This window comes from Nerophis ophidion, linkage group LG14 (assembly GCF_033978795.1).
Source record: "Nerophis ophidion isolate RoL-2023_Sa linkage group LG14, RoL_Noph_v1.0, whole genome shotgun sequence".
Taxonomy (NCBI): Eukaryota; Metazoa; Chordata; class Actinopteri; order Syngnathiformes; family Syngnathidae; genus Nerophis; species Nerophis ophidion.
In genome coordinates, this window is record NC_084624.1 from 10,155,150 (window position 1) to 10,175,489 (window position 20,340).

The window sequence follows — 20,340 nt, forward strand, 5'->3', positions numbered from 1 at the left end:
CTGTAAAGGAAACTACCACCGGAAATGTCAGCCGGATGTGACTGAAATCGCGCGATATCAGGACCAACGAGATTTCAGGCCTTTCTTTTCCCCTGGAACTCTAGGCAAGATGGTAGGTGCTAACACATCGCCCACTACCTTGAAAACATCATCTGCATGCATCTGAAGTCCTCGATTAAAGTTTTGGGCAAATTACTGTAATATGAAATAGTCAAATGCGAGTTACAGCACCGTAGTCCTAAATGTTAACGATAGGTGTTCGCTAAATGTGTGTACTTGTTTCCATGGCCGACCGCGCTAAGCTAACGTCAACTCTCCTAGCCGCGGTTGGTCGTAGTTATTCAGCGATGTAAGTTCTCGGATTCTGACTATTCTGCGACTGTGTACATATCTTCTTCCTTTTTTGACTTCGGTGTCGGGGTTGTATACGTGACTGTTTTAAGACCGGACTGCTTGCTGAATGATCGAATGTGGCCATGTTTTTCCAGGCGGAAACAGAGATCAAGAAGAAGCGTACCTTCAGGAAGTTCACCTTCAGGGGTGTGGATCTGGACCAGCTCCTGGACATGTCCTAGTAGGTTTCCAATTGTGGACAGTATCTCTAGTTTGGCATGTCTTATAAAGTCTGAAATTGTGGTTCATGTCGAAACTGTCTTGACTATTTCCTCCTTGTAAAGCAGGCCAGGGCAATTATTTTGACTCTGGGGCCGCCACATTTAGAGGATAAAAATGTTTCTGGGGGCCGGTATATCTATAAAACTGATACAAAATCTCACAATAAAGTCTGATTGAATGTTAATGTTATGACAGACCACCTTAAATGCCTACTGAAACCCACTACTACCGACCACGCAGTCTGATAGTCCATATATCAATGATGAAATATTAACATTGCAACATATGCCAATACGGCCTTTTTAGTTTACTAAATTGCAATTTTAAGGTGTCGTGTTAAAAACGTCGCCGTATGATGACGCGTGCGTTTGATGTCGCCGGTTGTAGCGGACATTTTTTTCGCACCTGATCCAAGCTATAAGTAGTCTGCTTTAACCGCTTAATTACACGGTATTCTGGACATCTGTGTTGCTGAATATTTTGCAATTTGTTCAATTAATAATGGAGAAGTCAAATTAGAAAGATGGAGGTGGGAAGCCTTTAGCCACAAAAACACAGCCGATGTTTCCTTGTTTAAAATTCCTGAGGATGAAGCTTTACTGTGGATCAGAGCGGTCAAGCGAACATGGATCCCGACTACATGTCAACTAGCAGTTTCCGGTGAAAAAATCGTGGTAATAAGTCGCCTCTTACCCGGAGACATCAGTGGAGCTTCCGTCCTGGCAGCTGCCGTGACTTCCCTCAAAGACTCTGGCGTCAACACACCCGTGGCCACACCCTGCCGACTTTCAAGTACTATTTAACCTCACTAACACACTTGCAACACAATAGGCAGATAAGGGACTTTCCAAAATTATCCTAGTAAATGTGTCTAATAACATCTGAATCGCTCCCTCTGCAATCGCCTTTTTTTTTTTTTAAACTTATTTTTCCAATTCCTTCACTCTAAATTTCCTCATCCAAAAATCTTCCATCCTCGTTCAAATTTTCGCTTTCTCGGTCCGAGTAGCTCTAGCTGCTGCTGGCTGTGATTGTAAACAATGTGAGGAGCCCTACGACTCGTGATGTCACGCGCACATCATCTGCTACTTCCGGTCAAGGCAAGGCTTTTTTATTAGCGACCAAAAGTTGCAAACTTTATCGTCGATGTTCTCTACTAAATCCTTTCCGCAAAAATACGGCGATATTGCGAAATGATCAAGTATGACGGACAGAATGGACCTGCTATCTCCGTTTAAATAATTATTGCTGAATTTCCCCCAGGGATCAATAAAGTACTTTCTATTCTATTCTCTAGTCTATAAGAAAATCTCATTTCAGTAGGCCTTTAAAAACGGATGTAATTGTATTTTTTCTATGAACAATAAAACCCAGAATATTGAGAACATATGATGAGTTCATATGCAAAAGCAGATAAATCCATTTTGACCGATTCTGTATATTAACGATTTTCTGCCTGCTGGTGTTGCCGGTACATGTACAAGCGTACAATGGTTTATTTAATATCAACATAAGCAAGTCATGAAAGCCTAAACTTTTAAGAAATGCTGATGTAATGAATGGCTTTCAAGTAAGAGTGTTTGATGTGGTTTTACATCAAAAGCAGATATATGTCGCAAAAACAGATATCTCCAAAATCGTTTTCTTTGCGGTCGTTATTTCGCATAATATTCAAGATAAAGATAGAGAGAAAAACAGAACGTGAAATTTATCGAAAGCCACATTTCAACGTAACAACTGTTCACATTTCTTTACTTCATTATTTAATTGTTTCGATCCCTTGGTACGTATAAATCTAGCTGTCCCTGCGAACATTGTTTTTTCGTACTTGCTAACCGGACATGCTTTTTTGGAACTGTGACCTCACATATTTACCTTGTGCTTTTCAGCACAAAATGAAAAAACAAAAAAACAGTGTTGCAATGAAGACAACGTTTTATTAATAAAACAACCACAAATGCTCAACCTGGTTTGCCTATCAAAAACACTCCTGTGCAGATAACAGCTCACTCATCATCGCTATCGACATTAGCTCCATGCTCGACAACATCGTTTAACGCAGCGGTGTAAAACTCACGGACACGCGTGCTAGCGCCAACATCAAATAATAACTTCAACGCGTCAGTTTTTTTCGCTGGCTTAACAGTGTTCACAGGAGAAGCTTCCAAATTATTCATGCGTGGATAACAACACTGAGTGAGTCCGTGCGCGTCGCCATTTTGTTTGTCACGTGATCCCGTACTGCAGCGCTGGTTGGGCAAACGGATATATCGGCTTTTGTGGTGGATGATCCATAGCGCTTATCGGCCGTTGCAATAAATCGCTGAACTAAATTACGTTAAAAGCGGCATTTGTCCGCATTTGCAAACAAATTGATTTTGGTATACCACAATAGAAGTGGCGGACTATATATTACCGAGGCTGGGCTAAACTTTATCAAAATGGCGTTTATCGGGTTTTGCGTATGAACTCTTCATATGAACGTCACACCCGCTCTCTATCGACAAATTTTACAATTAAGCCAAATGCAACAAACTCAGCGAAATATGACCGTGTAGGGTAAAAAACATCTACAATCTTATATATGTGACATATCACTAAGCTTTAGAACTTTCTTGTAAAAATCTCCTTTCTTGTAAAAATCTCCTTCCACGTCTGTTATTGTTGTTTAAATGTGCAATATAAATAAAGTCCCTGACACCCACATTTCAGACGGGCCGCTCTGGAAACGCTCCCCACCCACACTGCTTGGTGCCTCGTCTGATCTGCTGTGACGTGGATTACCATAGTAACTAGTAGGGTAGTACGTTATACGGGTATTAGTATAGTAAAGCGATACTAATGAATCATATTCGGTACTAAACCGCCTCTGAAAAGTACCGGTCCGCCACACCCTAAGATTTTTTGTTAAAATCAAGCCAATAATGCCATTTTTTCTGGTCTCCTTTATTCAGAAAGTATCAAAGTGCCGATGAGTATCAAAATCCATCCATTTTCTACCGCTTATTCCCTTTCGGGGTCGCGGGGGGCGCTGGCGCCTATCTCAGCTACAATCGGGCGGAAGGCAGGGTACACCCTGGACAAGTCGCCACCTCATCGCAGGGCCAACACAGATAGACAACATTCACACACTAGGGCCAATTTAGTGTTGCCAATCAACCTATCCCCAGGTGCATGTCTTTGGAAGTGGGAGGAAGCCGGAGTACCCGGAGGGAACCCACGCATTCACGGGGAGAACATGCAAACTCCACACAGAAAGATCCCGAGCCTGGATTTGAACCCAGGACTGCAGGAACTTCGTATTGTGAGGCAGACGCACTAACCCCTCTGCCACCGTGAAGCCCGAGTATCAAAATAATATTTACAATTCTAAGTCACTAAAATATCATGCAAAAGCATAGATTCCAACCATTGAAATATGTTGTATAGTTCAAGACTAATGGTCATTTGAAACATCACTGCACATCATAATGGCATCTACACTTTCCATCTTAAAGATCTAAAAAATAATATTTGGGAATGTCCGGCGGGCCAGATTGAAAATCTTAACGGGCCGCATTTGGACCCGGGCCTTCATTTGCCCAGTTCTGCTGTAAAGGAAGTTTAAATTATAACCCTATGTAACATTGATTTGCGTTTTTTTTTTGTCTGACATTCACAATATTTAAGTGAGATGAGGACACGTCATTTGGTTTTCAATACATTCTAACTATATGTTTATAACCCTGGCCTATCAGCTAACAATGCATGAAAAGGGATTCGCCCAATTTGGTCTAAAAAATGCTAACATCCTAGGGCTGGGTGATATGGCCTTTTATTAATATGTATATTATTAAGCCATGTCATGATGCACAATATATATCTCGATATTCTGCCTTAGCCTTGAATGAACACTTGATGCATATAATCACAGCAGTATGATGATTCTATGTGTCTAAATTAAAACATTCTTCTTCATACTGCATTAATATAAGCTCCTTTTAAACTTTCATGCAGAGAGGCAAATCACAACTAAGTCAATTGACCTAAAGTGTATTTATTAAACAGTTATTAAGCAGTGGCACAAACATTCATGTCATTTCCAAAACAGAAAATGCAAGATTGTTAGAGACATTTTAAAACAAGCTATAAGTGCACTTTGGTAAATGATGTCACTGAGATGACATATCAAAACAACACTAAATTAAAGTGTCATTTTTGTTCAGAACGCCACTACAATAGTTTAAAACAAATAAAGTGCACTTTTGTGCATGATGTCACACAAGATATTTCAATAACTGTCAAATAAAAATAAGCTGTATAATAGGTTCCTGCGGACGTTATCTCCTTCAGTTGTTGACTTTTTTTCCATATGATGTTGATCTCAAAATAGTTGCTTCGGCATTTTGTGGGTGTGGCACCGGCCAGAGATGTTGATAGGCGGAGTTTCATGCACTCCTTATTCTCTGGCGGGTGACTTTTCAAATGATGCTGCATTAGCGGGGCTCCTACTTTTGTAGCAACACGTTTGCCGCATAAATGTTGAACATATTCCCGCTTAAAGCCAAACCACCGGCAGACAATGGACACCGTGCTGTTTTTCTTGGAAATTAATTCTTCCTCCATTAGTAACCAGATTAGCACCTTCTTTTTCTCGTATTACCATGTCGCTTCCTGTCCAGATTAGCACCTTCTTTTTCTCGTATTACCATGTCGCTTCCTGTCTGCTCCGGGGCAGCATGTGACATTGCACACGTGACAGTATGTGACGTATGTAAGAAAGCGCGCGTAGTTTACGTCCCTGAGAAGGAGAAACAAGAAAGAGTGGGAAGAGCCTGTAGTGCAGGGGTCGGGAACCTTTTTGGCTGAGAGAGCCAAAAAGCCAAATATTTAAAAATATATTTCCGTAAGAGCCATATAATATTTTTTTTAACACTGAACACAACTAAATGCGTGCATTTTTAAGTAAGACCAACATTTTTAGAGTATAATAGGTCTCTTATTCTTTCTATTAACATTGTTATTCTGAAGCTAACTGTGGAGGGGGCGTGGCCTTCCCCCACCTGGGCCTTGTTATCTAATCACCTGTCGCTCTGTTATAAGCAGCAGTCAGGAGGAGAGACGGGGTTGGGGCTGGAAATACAATTGCTGGAAAACAACTGAGAGACTTATTGAAAAATAAAACAAAATTGTAACCCTGAAACAGGCTCTCATGTCAGTGCTTGGAGGTCTGAAGAACCCCCAGGAGGGCAAGTCCCACACTAACCAATAATAGATAAATAACTTCTTACCATTAACGCAACTTCTGGAACAGGTGCGGTAGAAAACGGATGGATGGATTAAAAATGCATGAGAATGTTTTATATCTTTAACATTATTTTTAACACTGTGATTACAAGTGGAATTATTCATTACTTATCGTGTTAAGCAACGTCAGTTCAGATTTATCAGAGAGCCAGATGCAGTCATCAAAAGAGCCACATCTGGCTCTAAAGCCATAGGTTCCCCACCCCTGCTGTAGTGTAATGCCCGCAGCTAAAAGCAACTGCGCGAGAACGTATACTCGAATATCATGATACAGTCATTTTCTATCGACTATATCAATATATTGCCCAGCCCTAAAACCTCCAAAAACCTCTGTTTTCATTACATGCTGTAAGTATATGTACTGTAGTAACAGGCACATTCATAACAGTAGTTTCACATTTTCACTGTACTAGGCATACACAGAGAATTAATTTCAGAGTCTTATTCTTCACAGCGTTTATTTTGTTCAACTATTACTAGGGATGATGTTGGAAACCGGTTCTCCAGATTTTTAAGAAAAGAACCGATTCCATGGTTTCGAATTCCTTTTTCAAAAACCCATCCCCGTTATCAAAGCCCCTGTACCGTATTTTCGCGAACATAGGGCGCACTGTATTTAAATGCGCCGTGTCAGTTTCTGTATTTAACGGATAAATAAGGCGTAGTGTAATTTGGGGCGCAGGCATGGTTAAACATCCGCTAGCTTAAAACATTCGCTAGAATGCAGGGGCGCTGTTTTAAAAAGGCAGCAGGAGCAAAGCTGAGTTCTGTTGTACTTTATTGAAGTATTGATCGGTATACTCGCATTATTTTTTTGATCAATCTTCATCCACAAATCCAACTCGCCAAATTCCCCCTTGTCATTTTGAAAGTCAGTCTCGTTGTCCATTAGCGTAGGAAGCTAGCACAACAGTAAAAGCCGACTTTTCTTGTCCCGTTGTGCGTATCGATTCGCGACCGTTCTGGTCCCCTTCTCAACAGTGTGCTTCACCGGGATGTCGAGAGCGAGCGGCTCTCGTCCGTGGTGTGTTTGTTGGCATTTTTTTAAATTTACAACGCACATAGCAGCACTATATGCTCACTGGGGGCGTGCCTTTAGCGTCCCCCTCACCTGAACCCTTTACCCTTTAACGTCCGCGTGCTGTCCTCAGACACGTCCGCGTGCTGTCCTCAGACACGTCCGCGTGCTGTCCTCGGACACGTCCGCGTGCTGTCCTCGGACACGTCCGCGTGCTGTCCTCGGTCACGTCCGCGTGCTGTCCTCAGACACGTCCGCGTGCTGTCCTCGGTCACGTCCGCGTGCTGTCCTCGGTCACGTCCGCGTGCTGTCCTCGGACACGTCCGCGTGCTGTCCTCGGACACGTCCGCGTGCTGTCCTCGGTCATGTCCGCTTTTCCTCCATATAAACAGCGTTCCAGTCCAGTCACATAACATATATGGCTTTTGGAACTCAGTGCACACACAACCTATCTGGCTTCGATTAGGAATCGGTTCGATAAGAGGATTCAATAATGGCATCGAACTCCATAATTCCTTAACGAACATCATCCCTAACAATAACTAATCATGGCAAACGATGACTACCACCTTGGGACTAATTATAATCCAGAACCTTACATTTTTGTGTCTAAATAAAAAGAGGATGAGCTCCAAGTTTTAGAGGCTGAATTATGGGCATATTCATAAAGTAACAGTAATGCTAAGTGCTTAAGAAGAAATACAAACGACCAACATAATATAACAACCACTTATTGGATGCTGACTTATGGAATGTTTATATACTTTTAGATGAAGAATTGTTCATAATTCTCACACAGGTTAAAAATACGAAATGAGCGCCTTTTTTTTTGTCCCTTTAGCCTTGTCTGGGTCAAAGTTGACCAAACTCTTATTTTCTCCCCACAAACCTCTATTGTACAATTGAGAGGCACTGGAATTAACTTTCACCAACTCAGAGGCCCTGCAGCGGCTCACCGGCTCAGTTTACGCGATACTAATTAATCGTATTCGGTACTATACCGCCTCTAAAAATGACCGGTTCACCGCCCCTCTGTCGTCGTCACGCCGTGTCATTGCTGGTTTTGCGACCAGAGGAGCATGTTTGGCAGCGCACAATCACGGTGTGTAGACAGAAAAGGGAGAACGGACTCATTTTGGCTTAAAAAGTAAAGATAAAGATGAAATTATAACACTGGAACGCCCTCAGGAAGAGGTGCTTAAAGACATGGCGAGCTAGCGGCTAAAGTCCAGCCACATTCGGCAGTATTTTAACGACTTCTAAATCACTAATCCTCGCCTCCATGGCAACAAATGAAGAAAGTTTCTTACAAGTATCATCCCTGCAGGACGAGGAATAACTAAACATGCTTCACTACACACCGTAGTTCACCTGTGTGACAATTTAAACCTGACATCCACTGTATTGATACCAAGTACAGGAGTGTATCTCGTCGATACTACTGTTTACATCTATTTTTTAGCATCAACACGTTTTTTTAGTTTTAAAAATGTAATTAATGTTTCTAAACTCAGGAAATATGTCCCTGGACACATGAGGACTTTGAATATGACCAATGTATGATACTGTAACTACTTGGTATCTGATTGATACCTAAATTTGTGGTTTCATCCAAAACTAATGTACAGTATCTAACAGTAGAATAGGTGATTATACATTTTAATAGAAGCGTAGACAGAACATGTTAAAAGACAAAGTTAGCAGATATTAACAGTAAATGAACAAGTAAATTAATAAATGATTTTCTACCACTTGTACTTAATAATTTAGACGAAATAATTGGTAGATAAATGACACGTGTTACTCTATACGTCAGACTAATTAGGAGCCTTTGTTGGTTTACTTATAAGACAAGTTGTCTAGTGTGTTCACTTTTATTTAAAGACTAAATTGCAATAAGAAACATTTTTTGTTAAAACAAAGCCTATAATGCCTTTTTTTTGGTCCCCCTTGTTTAAAAAAGTATTCAAATACATATTGGTATCGGGACATCACTAATACCATTGATCGATTGAAACTTTTATTAGTAGATTGCAAAGTTTAGTACATATTCTGTACAATTGACCACTAAATGGTAACACCCGAATAAGTTTATCAACTTCTTAAAGTCAGGGTCCACGTTAAGCAGCAGGAGGTCGTTAGTTTTCTGTGATCATGGCACCGTTAAAAGTAGTTATTTTGCTTTAGTGCTGATATCTGTATCAATATCCCTAATACTTGGATAATATTGAGGTCACAGGATGTTAATATTGTGTTTACGGTTTTTGGATGTTTTTAGAGGGCTTTGATGTGATAGAGCTGCATTGTTCGCCACATCTTAGATTATGATTTAGAAGCATATTGTTTGGGGCACATCCGACCACGGGGAAAACCCAGGACATGTTGGGAGCTGGAGAGAGGGAAGTCTGGGCTTCTCTGCTTAGGCTGTTGCCCCCGCGACCTGTCCTCAAAGGAGATGGATGGATGGAAGCATTAGAAAATGAAAAATGTGTTCCTCTTTTAAATAGGGTTTGTGGAAAAAAAGGCACAGACAAAAAAGTGAAGTTCCCATATAATGGCAGTCAAATATAATTATTTCTGCATATATATATAAAAAGCTTTGCTTATGCATGGATTATAATGCCAGTGAGTACTCACAGATGTCGATTCTTCAACTTGGTACAATCTGATCCCAGTCTTTTGAGGGACAAGCTAATGCCGAAAATTAGTTTGTAGAAATCTAAAGATTTAAGTTTACGTGTTAGCTTTGTGGTACATAATATAAATAGGAACTCATAAATGTAATGCAATGATTGTATTATATAAATTTTGTACTTAACTTTTTGTAATAAAACACAAGCACCCAGTCTCATCAAGAATGGCAAAAACCACAGTGTAGGTTGTCACACTTTAGGGATTTTTCTTCCCACTTCCTTCTCCTGTGTGATGATTGTCCTAAACACGACAATAAAGGTATTAATTCAGCACGTTTCTTCTTTGTGTTTAGCGAGCAGCTCATGCAGCTGTACTGTGCCCGCCAGAGGAGGAGGCTGAACCGTGGCTTGCGCCGTAAGCAACAGTCCCTCCTGAAGCGCCTGCGCAAGGCAAAGAAGGAAGCTCCACCCATGGAGAAACCAGAGGTGGTGAAGACCCATCTGAGGGACATGGTCATCCTGCCCGAGATGGTGGGCTCCATGGTCGGCGTCTACAACGGAAAGACTTTCAACCAGGTTGAAATCAAGGTAAGCCAGTACTGGGAGAACATCCAGAACCATCATTAATTTAGTCTTTCCCTTGGAAATTATGAATGGTATTCCTATTTTTTTCTTTAACTTATTGAGCAATAAATCCAATATTGATCTGACTATAAGATGTCCCTGCCAGAAAAAAACCTAATGACTGTTATTCTTTTTTTTACTGGTTACTTGCATGAAATATATTTTGTGACTTTTTTTTATAGTAGTTTGACCACAACCTTGATTACCATTATCCTAAGTACTCTTATCTCTTCACCCAGTGGTTCTCAAACGGGGGTACGCGTACCCCTTGGGGTACTTGAAGGTATGCCAAGGGGTACGTGAGATTTTTTTTAAATATCCTAAAAATAGCAACAATTCAAAAATCCTTTATAAATATAATTATTGAATAATACTTCAACAAAATATGAATTTAAGTTCATAAATTGTGAAAAGAAATGCAATATTCATTGTTGACAGCTAGATTTTTTGTGGACATGTTCCATAAATATTCATGTTAAAGATTTATTTTTTGTGAAGAATGTTTCGAATGAAGTTGATGAATCCAGATGGATCTCTATTACAATCCCCAAAGAGGGCACTTTAAGTTGATGATTACTTCTATGTGTAAAAATCTTTATAATTGAATCACTTGTTTATTTTTCAACAAGTTTTTTTGCTATTTTTTAATTTTAAACAGGTTGTACTCAAGTGTCTGATCAGGTTAGGACAGTGGTTCACAACCTTTTTTCAGTGATGTACCCCCTGTGAACATTTTTTATTTCAAGCACCCCCTAATCAGAGCAAAGCATTTTTGGTTGAAAAAAGGAGATAAAGAAGTAAAATACAGCACTTTGTCATCAGTTTCTGATTTATTAAATTGTATAACCGTGCAAAATATTGCTCATTTGTAGTGGTCTTTCTTGAACTATTTGGGGGAAAAAAGATATAAAAATAACTAAAAACTCGTTGAAAAATAAACAAGTGATTCAATTATAAATAAAGATTTCTACACATAGAAGTAATCATCAACTTCAAGTGCCCTCTTTGGGGATTGTAATAGAGATCCATCTGGATTCATTAACTCCATTCTAAACATTTCTTCACAAAAAAATAAATCTTCAACATCAATATTTATGGAACATGTTCTCAAAAAATCTAGCTGTCAACACTGAATATTGCATTGTTGCATTATGAACTTACATTCATATTTTGTTGAAGTATTATTCAATAATATATTTATAAAAGATTTTTGAATTGTTGCTATTTTTAGATTTTTTTTTTTTTAATCTTACGTACCCCTTGGCATACCTTAAAGTACCCCCATTTGAGAACCACTGTATTAATGCAGTATGAAGAAGAATGTTTTAATGTGGCCACACAGAATCATCATACTGCTGTGCTTATATGTATCCAGTGTTAATTCAAGACTAAGGCAAAATATCATGTATTGCCTAAAAATATTGAGGTATTAAAAAAAAAAGGCCATATCGTCCAGCCCTAGATCAATCCATTTTTGTTAATTGTACTTTGGGTTAATACGCAACAAATCTTTACTACAAAGGCACAGAAGTCACTTCTAAAATGTGTGGAAAAAATTGGTGCACCGACGGTTCGTCAATGACTTGGTTCCGAAATGTTAGCGACCTCACCCAGAAACACTGACTTCATCATCATTCCTAGTTTCTGAGTTGTCTTCTCTTGGACATAAGGCATTTGTCACGTTACTAATGACGCTCCTCGTCTCTTCTGCAGCCCGAGATGTGTGGTCACTACCTGGGAGAGTTCTCCATCACCTACAAGCCAGTCAAGCACGGTCGCCCCGGTATTGGAGCCACACACTCCTCTCGCTTCATCCCTCTGAAGTAAAATGGTTGTACACTTTGTATAAATAAAAACAAAACTGGGTACTCCATGATTGCTGTCTGCTTGACTTCTTTTTGTGTGTGATTCTCTTGCCTTCTTATCTTTGATTCATTTTCAAATATACCTCAATAAATGTTTATACTTAGTCTTGAATGAATAGGTTTGTATACAGTTGTGTTGATGTTTTAAACAATGTATCATGATGCTTCAATTACACATTTAAAAAACTTGTGTTTTGTCAGTAAATATTTTATTGGTAGCTGAGCATGTTTTTATACATTTCCCATTGTCAGCATGAGCTCTGTGATCAGGAGACGCAGTTGGCCGCAAATGAGGAGTCATGCAGCTGATGAGTCGTGCAGTTGAGTCATGCATCTGATGAGTCATGCATGGTGATTTGGATTCATGCATGACGATGAGGAGTCATGCAGCTGATTTGGAGTCATGCATCTGATGAGTCATGCAGCTAATGAGTCATGCATGCTGATTTCAAGTCATGCATGCTGAGTCATGCAGTTGAGGTGTCATGCATGCTGATGAGGAGTCATGCATTCTGATGAGGAGTCATGCAGTTGATGACGAGTCATGCAGCTAATGAGTCATGCATGCTAATGATGAGTCATGCAGCTAATGAGTCATGCATGCTGATTTCAAGTCATGCAGCTGATGAGTCATGCATGCTGATGAGGAGTCATGCATTCTGATGAGTCACGCATGCTGATGAGAGTCATGCAGCTGATTTGGAGTCATACAGCTGATTTGGAGTCATGCAGCTGATTTGGAGTCATACAGCTGATTTGAAGTCATGCAGCTGATTTGGAGTCATGCAGTTGATGAGGAGTCACGCATGCTGATGAGAGTCATGCAGCTGATTTGGAGTCATACAGCTGATTTGGAGTCATGCAGCTGATGAGGAATCATGCAGCTAATGAGGAGTTATGCATGCTGATGAGGAGTCATGCAGCTGATTTGGAGTCATGCAGCTAATGAGGAGTCATGCAGCTGATGAGGAGTCATGCATGCTGATGAGGAGTCATGCTTGCATGCTGACGCCGGCGTCCACGACCCCTCGGGAGTGGCAGTGCGCTCCCGAAAGCGGACCGGGTGCTGCTGCGTGTCCACCCGAACAAACGTTCCGCCCCTTTCCGGTCTGTAAGCAAGCTCGGTGTTTGTGTGGCCGCTGTGGGCAATGGATACAACCCGTAGCGCTCTGAAAACACTACCGAGCTAATAAAAGCCTCATATCGGGTGAAACAACAGACAATTCGGTAAGTCATCCCCTTTCTTATGCCCTGTTTGGCGTGGACCGGAGACCCGAGTCTACGTTGTCACCCACTAGCATTAGCTTGCGGCTAGCTAGCATCTCGCTAAATTAACGGTAGCCTTTGCTAGCCGGATAGCCGCGGAGCGTAAATGACAGAAGAGAACGCCTATGCCAAACAGACATTTATTCAATCAATCAATGTTTATTTATAAAGCCCTAAATCACAAGTGTCTCAAATGGCTTCACAAACCACAACGACATCCTCGGTAGAGCCCACATAAGGGCAAGGAAAAACTCAACCCAGTGGGACGTCGACAATGATGACTATGAGAAACCTTGGAGAGGACCGCATATGTGGGCATCCCCATCCCCCTTAGGGACCAAAAGCAATGGATGTCGAGCGGATCTAACATGATATTGTGAAAGTCCAATCCATAGTGGATCTAACATAACCGTGAGAATCCAGACCAAAGTGGATCCAACATAATAGCGAGAGTTCCGTCCAAAGTGGAACCAGCAGGAAACTATCCCAAGCGGAGGCGGATCAGCAGCGCAGAGATGTCCCCAACCGATACACAGGCGAGCGGTCCATCCTGGGTCCTGACTCTGGACGAGCGGTCCATCCTGGGTCCCGACTCTGGACAGCCAGTACTTCATCCATGGCCACCGGACCAGACCCCTAATGAGGCGGGGACATAGGAGAAAAAAAAAAGAAACGGCAGATCAACTGGTCTAAAAAGGGAGTCTATTTAAAGGCTAGAGTATACAAATGAGTTTTAAGGTGAGACTTAAATGCTTCTACTGAGGTGGCATCTCGAACTGTTACCGGGAGGGCATTCCAGAGTACTGGAGTCCGAACGGAAAACGCTCTATAGCCCGCAGACTTTTTTTGGGCTCTGGGATTTACTAATAAGCCGGAGTTCTTTGAACCCAGATTTCTTGCCGGGACATATGGTACAATACAATCGGCAAGATAGTCTAGAGTGTAGTATTTTATACGTAAGTAGTAAAACCTTAAAGTCACATCTTAAGTGCACAGGAAGCCAGTGCAGGTGAGCCAGTATAGGTATATATATATAGGTATATATGTAAATACGTATATACAGTATAAGCGTAATATGATCAAACTTTATTGTTGTTGTCAAAAGTCTAGCAGCCGCATTTTGTACCAACTGTAATCTTTTAATGCTAGACATAGGGAGACCCCAAAAAATACGTTACAGTAATCGAGACGAGGCTTAACAAACGCATGGATAATGATCTCGGCGTCGTTAGTGGACAAAATGGAGCGAATTTTAGCGATATCACGGAGATGAAAGAAGGCCGTTTTAGTAACGCTTTTAATGTGTGACTAGAAGGAGAGAGTTGGGTCGAATATAATACCCAGATTCTTTACCGAGTCGCCTTGTTTAATTGTTTGGTTGTCAAATGTTAAAGTTGTATTATTAAATAGAGGCCGGTGTCCAGCAGGACCGATAATCAGCATTTCCGTTTTTTTGGCGTTGAGTTGGAAAAAGTTGGCGGACATCCATTGTTTAATTTCATTAAGACACGCCTCCGGCTGACTACAATCCGGCGTGTTGGTCAGCTTTAGGGGCATGTAGAGTTGGGTGTCATCAGCATCACATCAAACGTGTCACGGCTACGAGCTTTCCCGTCCGCCGCCGGATGATATAGTCGTCGTCAAAATGTGAAGACTTGAATCAGAACATACCTATTTGTAAACAAACCCGAGAACAAAGATCCATTGTCAACTAGCTTCCTCTGCACAATCTACTTTTATCACACCTAGAAATTACAGCGAGTAAGGAATCACGACGACCCATGTTTAGGAGAAAAGCGAGGAATCACTAAATTATATCCCAATTTTGGCTCCTTAACAAAAACGAAAAGTTACTATTGTTTTAGTCCTAGTTTGCACATGCCTGCGTTACTGTTCAATGACGTATATAATATTGATAATCGAGTGCGTTAATGAATTCATATGGTTCTATTTATAGATCCATCCCTGTTTAACACCGGGTGACAGCGTTAATACCAAAACAACTCGATGTTAGCAAGCTTGCCGATGGAAGTATCAATCAATCAATCAATCAATGTTTATTTATATAGCCCTAATTCACAAGCTTTTCAAAGGGCTGCACAGGCCACAACGACATCCGCGGTACACAGCCCACTTAAGGGCAAGGAAAAACTCACCCCAGTAGGACGTCGACAATGATGGCTATGAGAAACCTTGGAGAGGACCGCATATGTGGGCAACCCACCACCCCTAGGGGACCAAAAACAATGGATGTCGAGCGGATCTAACATGATATTGTGAAAGTCCAATCCATAGTGGCTCTAACATAATATTGTGAAAGTCCAGTCCATAGTGGCTCTAACACAGGGGTCGGGAACCTTTTTGGCTGAGAGAGCTATGAAAGCCAAATATTTCAAAATGTATTTCCGTGAGAGCCGTATCATATTATTTAACACTGAATACAACTAAATGTGTGCATTTTTAAGTAAGACCAACATTTTTAGAGTTTAATAAGTCCCTTATTCTTTTTATTAACATTGTTATTCTGAAGCAAACCAATAATAAATCAAATGTCATGTCTGTTGATCATGTTTTTGTTTGGCCATGTGCTGTTTGTCCTTTGGACTCTTTAAGTTCGTGTTTTTTCCACTCCCTTGTCTTGTTTCCTTGGTTACTCATTTTGTCCACCTGTCTCTGGTGGACAAAATGCCGGCTCACCTGCTTCCCGAGCACTAATCAAAGGCAGTATTTAAGCTCGTCTTTGCCAGTCAGTCGCCCTGGCGTCAATGTGATCTTTTCTTGCTCTGTGCTGACTTGTTTCATGCCTTGCCATAGTTTCGTGCTTCATGCCATGCCAAGTAAGTTTTGTTTGATTTATGTTCATAGTCTGTTTATGCGTTAGCTTTGTTCCTTAGCCCAAGTTGTGCCTCCACTGTGAGCGATTTTTGTTTGTATCTTTTTTTAGTTTAAATTAAATCATGTTTTTACCTAAATGCCATGTCCCGAGTAGCCCGTCTGCCTTCCTAGGAGAATGACCCGCCCGTTGTGAATTAAATACTTCTTACCATTAATGCGACTTCTTGAACAGGTGCGGTAGAAAACGGATGGATGGATTTAAATGCATGAGAATGTTTTATATTTTGCACGTTATTTTTAGCACTGTGATTACCAGCGAAATTATTCATAATTATCGCGTTAAGCAATGTCAGATAAGATTTATCTGAGAGCCAGGTGCAGTCGTCAAAAGAGCCACATCTGGCTCTAGAGCCATAGGTTCCCTACCCCTGATCTAACATAACCGTGATAATCCAGACCAAAGTGGATCCAATATAGTAGCGAGAGTCCCGTCCAAAGTGGAGCCAGCAGGAAACCATTCCAAGCGTTGGCGGATCAGCAGCGCAGAGATGTCACCAGTCGATACACAGGCGAGCGGTCCATCCTGGGTCCCGACTCTGGACGAGCGGTCCATCCTGGGTCCCGACTCTGGACAGCCAGTACTTCATTCATGGCCACTAGACCAGACCCCTCCACAAGGGAGGCGGGGACATAGGAGAAAAATAAAAGAAACGGCAGATCAACTGGTCTAAAAAGGGGGTCTATTTAAAGGCTAGAGTATACAAATGAGTTTTAAGATTGGACTTAAATGCTTCTACTGAGGTAGCATCTCTTAACCGTTGGCATTACAGAGTACTGGAGCCCGAATAGAAAACGCTCTTTAGCCTGCAGACTTCTTTTGGGCTCTGGGAATCACAAATAAGCCGGAGTTCTTTGAATGCAGATTCCTTGCATATGGTTCAATACAATCGGCAAGATAGGATGGAGCTGGACCGTGTAGTATTTTATACGTAAGTAGTAAAACCTTAAAGTCACATCTTAAGTGCACAGGAAGCCAGTGCAGGTGAGCCAGTATAGGTATATATATATGTATATATGTATATAAAGGTATATACAGTAAAGGCGTAATATGATCAAACTTTCTTGTTCTTGTCAAAAGTCTAGCAGCCGCATTTTGTACTAACTGTAATCTTTTAATGCTAGACATGGGGAGACCCAAAATAATATGTTACAGTAATTGAGACGAGACGTAACAAACGCATGGATAATAATATCAGCGTCGCTAGTGGACAAAAGGGAGCGAATTTTAGCGTAAATGCGAGTCCAATACTGCATATACACTACATTGCCAAAACAATTTTGCTACCTCACAAATGAAATTAAAGGGCAATCCCATCCATCCATCGTCTTCCGCTTATCCGAGGTCGGGTCGCGGGGGCAGCAGCCCAAGCAGGGAAGCCCTGTCATCCCTCTCCCCAGCCACTTCGTCCACCTCTTCCGGGGGGATCCCGAGGCGTTCCCAGGCCAGCCGGGAGACACAGTCCTCCCATTGTGTCCTGGGTCTCCCCCGTGGCCTCCTACCGGTTGGACGTGCCTTAAACACCTCCCAAGGGAGGCGTTCGGGTGCCCGAACGCCCTCATCTGGCTCCTCTCCATGTGGAGGAGCAGCGGCTTTACTTTGAGGTCCTCCCGGATGGCAGAGCTTCTCACCCTATCTCTAAGGGAGAGCCCTGCCACCCGGCGGAGGAAACTCATTTGGGCCGCTTGTACCCGTGATCTTGTCCTTTCGGTCATGACCCAAAGCTCATGACCATAGGTGAGGATGAGAACGTAGATCGACCGGTAAATTGAGAGCTTTGCCTTCCGGCTCAGCTCCTTCTTCACCACAACGGATCGATACAGCGTCCACATTACTGAAGACGCCGCACCAATCCGCCTGTTGATCTCAGCATCCACTCTTCCCTCCACTGCTCTGAGTCCAGTGGCGACATGCTTTACACCACTGCATCCCACTGAAACCCAGTCCATGAAGCTCTCTGCGTGCTGTACGTGGGATAATTGGAAGGTCACGTGATATTTGGCGCTCTCTAGCAACTGATTGTGCAGAAAGTCTTTGCACTATGCGCTTCAGCATCCGCTAAACCTCTGTCGGTCAGCTCACGTGGCCTACCACTTGGTGGCTGAGTTGCTGTTGTTCCCAAACTCTTCCATTTTCTTATAACAAAGCCGAAGGTTGTTTGTGGAGTGTTTCTTGACTGGATTTGCTGCACCGTTCAACGCTGGAAATCACTGAGAGCGGCCCGTTCTTTCACAAATGTTAGTAGAAACAGTCTCCATGCCTAAGGACTTGATTTTATACACCTGTCATTAAGACACCTGATTCTGATCATTTGGACGGGTGGCCAAATACTTTTGGCAATATAGTGTATGTCTGTTAGAGTACAGTACACACTTTGCCCTCCTTTTGCCTCACACTAATCCCTTACCCAACTCAGATTATAAAGGAAGGAATGTGGAGAATTGCATGAATATTGTACACGCCGACAGAGATGAAGATAAATATTTACTTTGTTTTATACCACGCATGAGCAAATTATAAAACTTGTTTGAGAAATGTTCTCCTTTCAATCCGCTGTGTCCTCAGGAGCATCTTCATGAACAGGTTATGCTGTGTCATTTGTATCTGTTCAAGGCAGTGTTTTTCAACCACTGTGCCGTGGCACACTAGTGTACCGTGAGATATTATTTGGTGTGCCGTGGGAGATTGTGTCATTTCACCTAATCCGGGTTAAAAATATTTTTTTTCAAAACAGTAATTATAATCCGCAAATGTGCCGTTGTTGAGTGTCTGTGCTGTAACCGTGTAATACTCTTCCATATCGGTAGGTGGCGGCGGGTAGCTAATTGCTTTGCAAACATGGTTTGTCGAGATCACAATATGCGGGAAGCAGTGTGCAGGTAAAAAGATATCTAATGCTTCAACCAAAAAAATAAACAAAAGGCATTGAAGTTTAGGGATGACCACTCAAAGCGGAACTAAAACTGAACTGGCTGCAAAGTAAACAAAAACAGAATGCTGGACGACAGCAAAGACTTACAGCGTGTGGAGCAGCAGACGGCGTCTACAAAGTGCATCCGTACATGGCATGGGATATAATTTGGTGTGCCGTGGGAGATTATGTCATTTCACCTAATCCGGGTTAAACATATTTTTTTGCAAAACAGTAATTAGAATCCGCAAATGTGCCGTTGTTGAGTGTCTGTGCTGTAACCGTGTAATACTCTTCCATATCGGTAGATGGCGGCAAGTAGTTAATTGCGTTGCAGATGTCGGGAACATGGTTTCTCGCGATCACATTATGCGGGAGGCAGTGTGAATGTAAAAAGATATCTAATGCTTCAACCAAAAAATAAACTAAAGGCATTGAAGTTTAGGGATGACCACGCAAAGCAGACCTAAAACTGAACTGGCTGCAAAGTAAACAATAACAGAATGCTGGACGACAGCAAAGACTTACAGCGTGTGAAGCAGCAGACGGCATCCACAAAGTGCATCCGTACATGGCATGAGATACTATTTGGTGTGCCGTGGGAGATTATGTAATTTCACCTAATCCGGGTTAAACATATTTTTTTGCAAAACAGTAATTAGAATCCACAAATGTGCCGTTGTTAAGTGTCTGTGCTGTAACCGTGTAATACTCTTCCATATCGGTAGGTGGCGGCGGTTAGCTAATTGCGTTGTAGATGTCAGGAACATGTTTTGTCGCGTTCACAATATGCGAGAGGCAGCGTGCAGGTAAAAAGGTATCTAATGCTTCAACCAAAAAAATAAACAAAAGGCATTAAAGCTTAGGAATGGCCATGCAAAACAAAGCTAAAAGTGAACTGGCTGCAAAGTAAACAAAAGCGGAATGTTGGACGACAGCAAAGACTTACAGCGTGTGAAGCAGCAGACGGCGTCCACAAAGTGCATCCGTACATGGCATGAGATATTATTTGGTGTGCCGTGAGAGATTATGTCATTTCACCTAATCCGGGTTAAACATATTTTTTTGCAAAACAGTAATTATAATCCACAAATGTGCCGTTGTTGAGTGTCTGTGCTGGAACCGTGTAATACTCTTCCATATCGGTAGATGGCGGCAGGTAGTTAATTGTGTTGCAGATGTCGGGAACATGGTTTCTCGCGATCACATTATGCGGGAGGCAGTGTGCA

At 41.8% G+C, this 20,340-nt stretch overlaps 2 protein-coding genes across 4 annotated transcripts in view; both read left to right on the plus strand.

The window, feature by feature from the left end:
• The first annotated feature begins 12 nt into the window (after nt 1–12).
• rps15 (ribosomal protein S15) lies at nt 13–12,052 on the plus strand. Its single transcript, XM_061919812.1, has 4 exons — nt 13–112; nt 489–574; nt 9,906–10,140; nt 11,890–12,052. Exons 1-4 carry the CDS (start codon nt 110–112, stop codon nt 12,001–12,003), a joined length of 438 nt encoding a protein of 145 aa, XP_061775796.1. The 5' UTR covers nt 13–109; the 3' UTR covers nt 12,004–12,052.
• Nucleotides 12,053–13,077: 1,025 nt separating this feature from the next.
• The window catches only part of dpp9 (dipeptidyl-peptidase 9), a 63,644-nt gene continuing 56,381 nt past the window's right edge, over nt 13,078–20,340 (plus strand). Inside the window, exon 1 of one of the 3 annotated variants that reach the window (XM_061919815.1) lies at nt 13,078–13,268. The gene's annotated coding sequence lies outside the window, so the exon portion shown is untranslated. The remainder of the gene's footprint in view (nt 13,269–20,340) is intronic. The other 2 variants (XM_061919814.1, XM_061919816.1) reach the window with 2 other exon arrangements.

Coding starts and splice junctions, on each gene's coding strand:
- rps15 (XM_061919812.1), top strand. Junction 575..9,905: donor CAGCTCCTGGACATGTCCTA/GTAGGTTTCCAA, acceptor CTTTGTGTTTAG/CGAGCAGCTCATGCAGCTGT. Junction 10,141..11,889: donor TCAACCAGGTTGAAATCAAG/GTAAGCCAGTAC, acceptor TCTCTTCTGCAG/CCCGAGATGTGTGGTCACTA.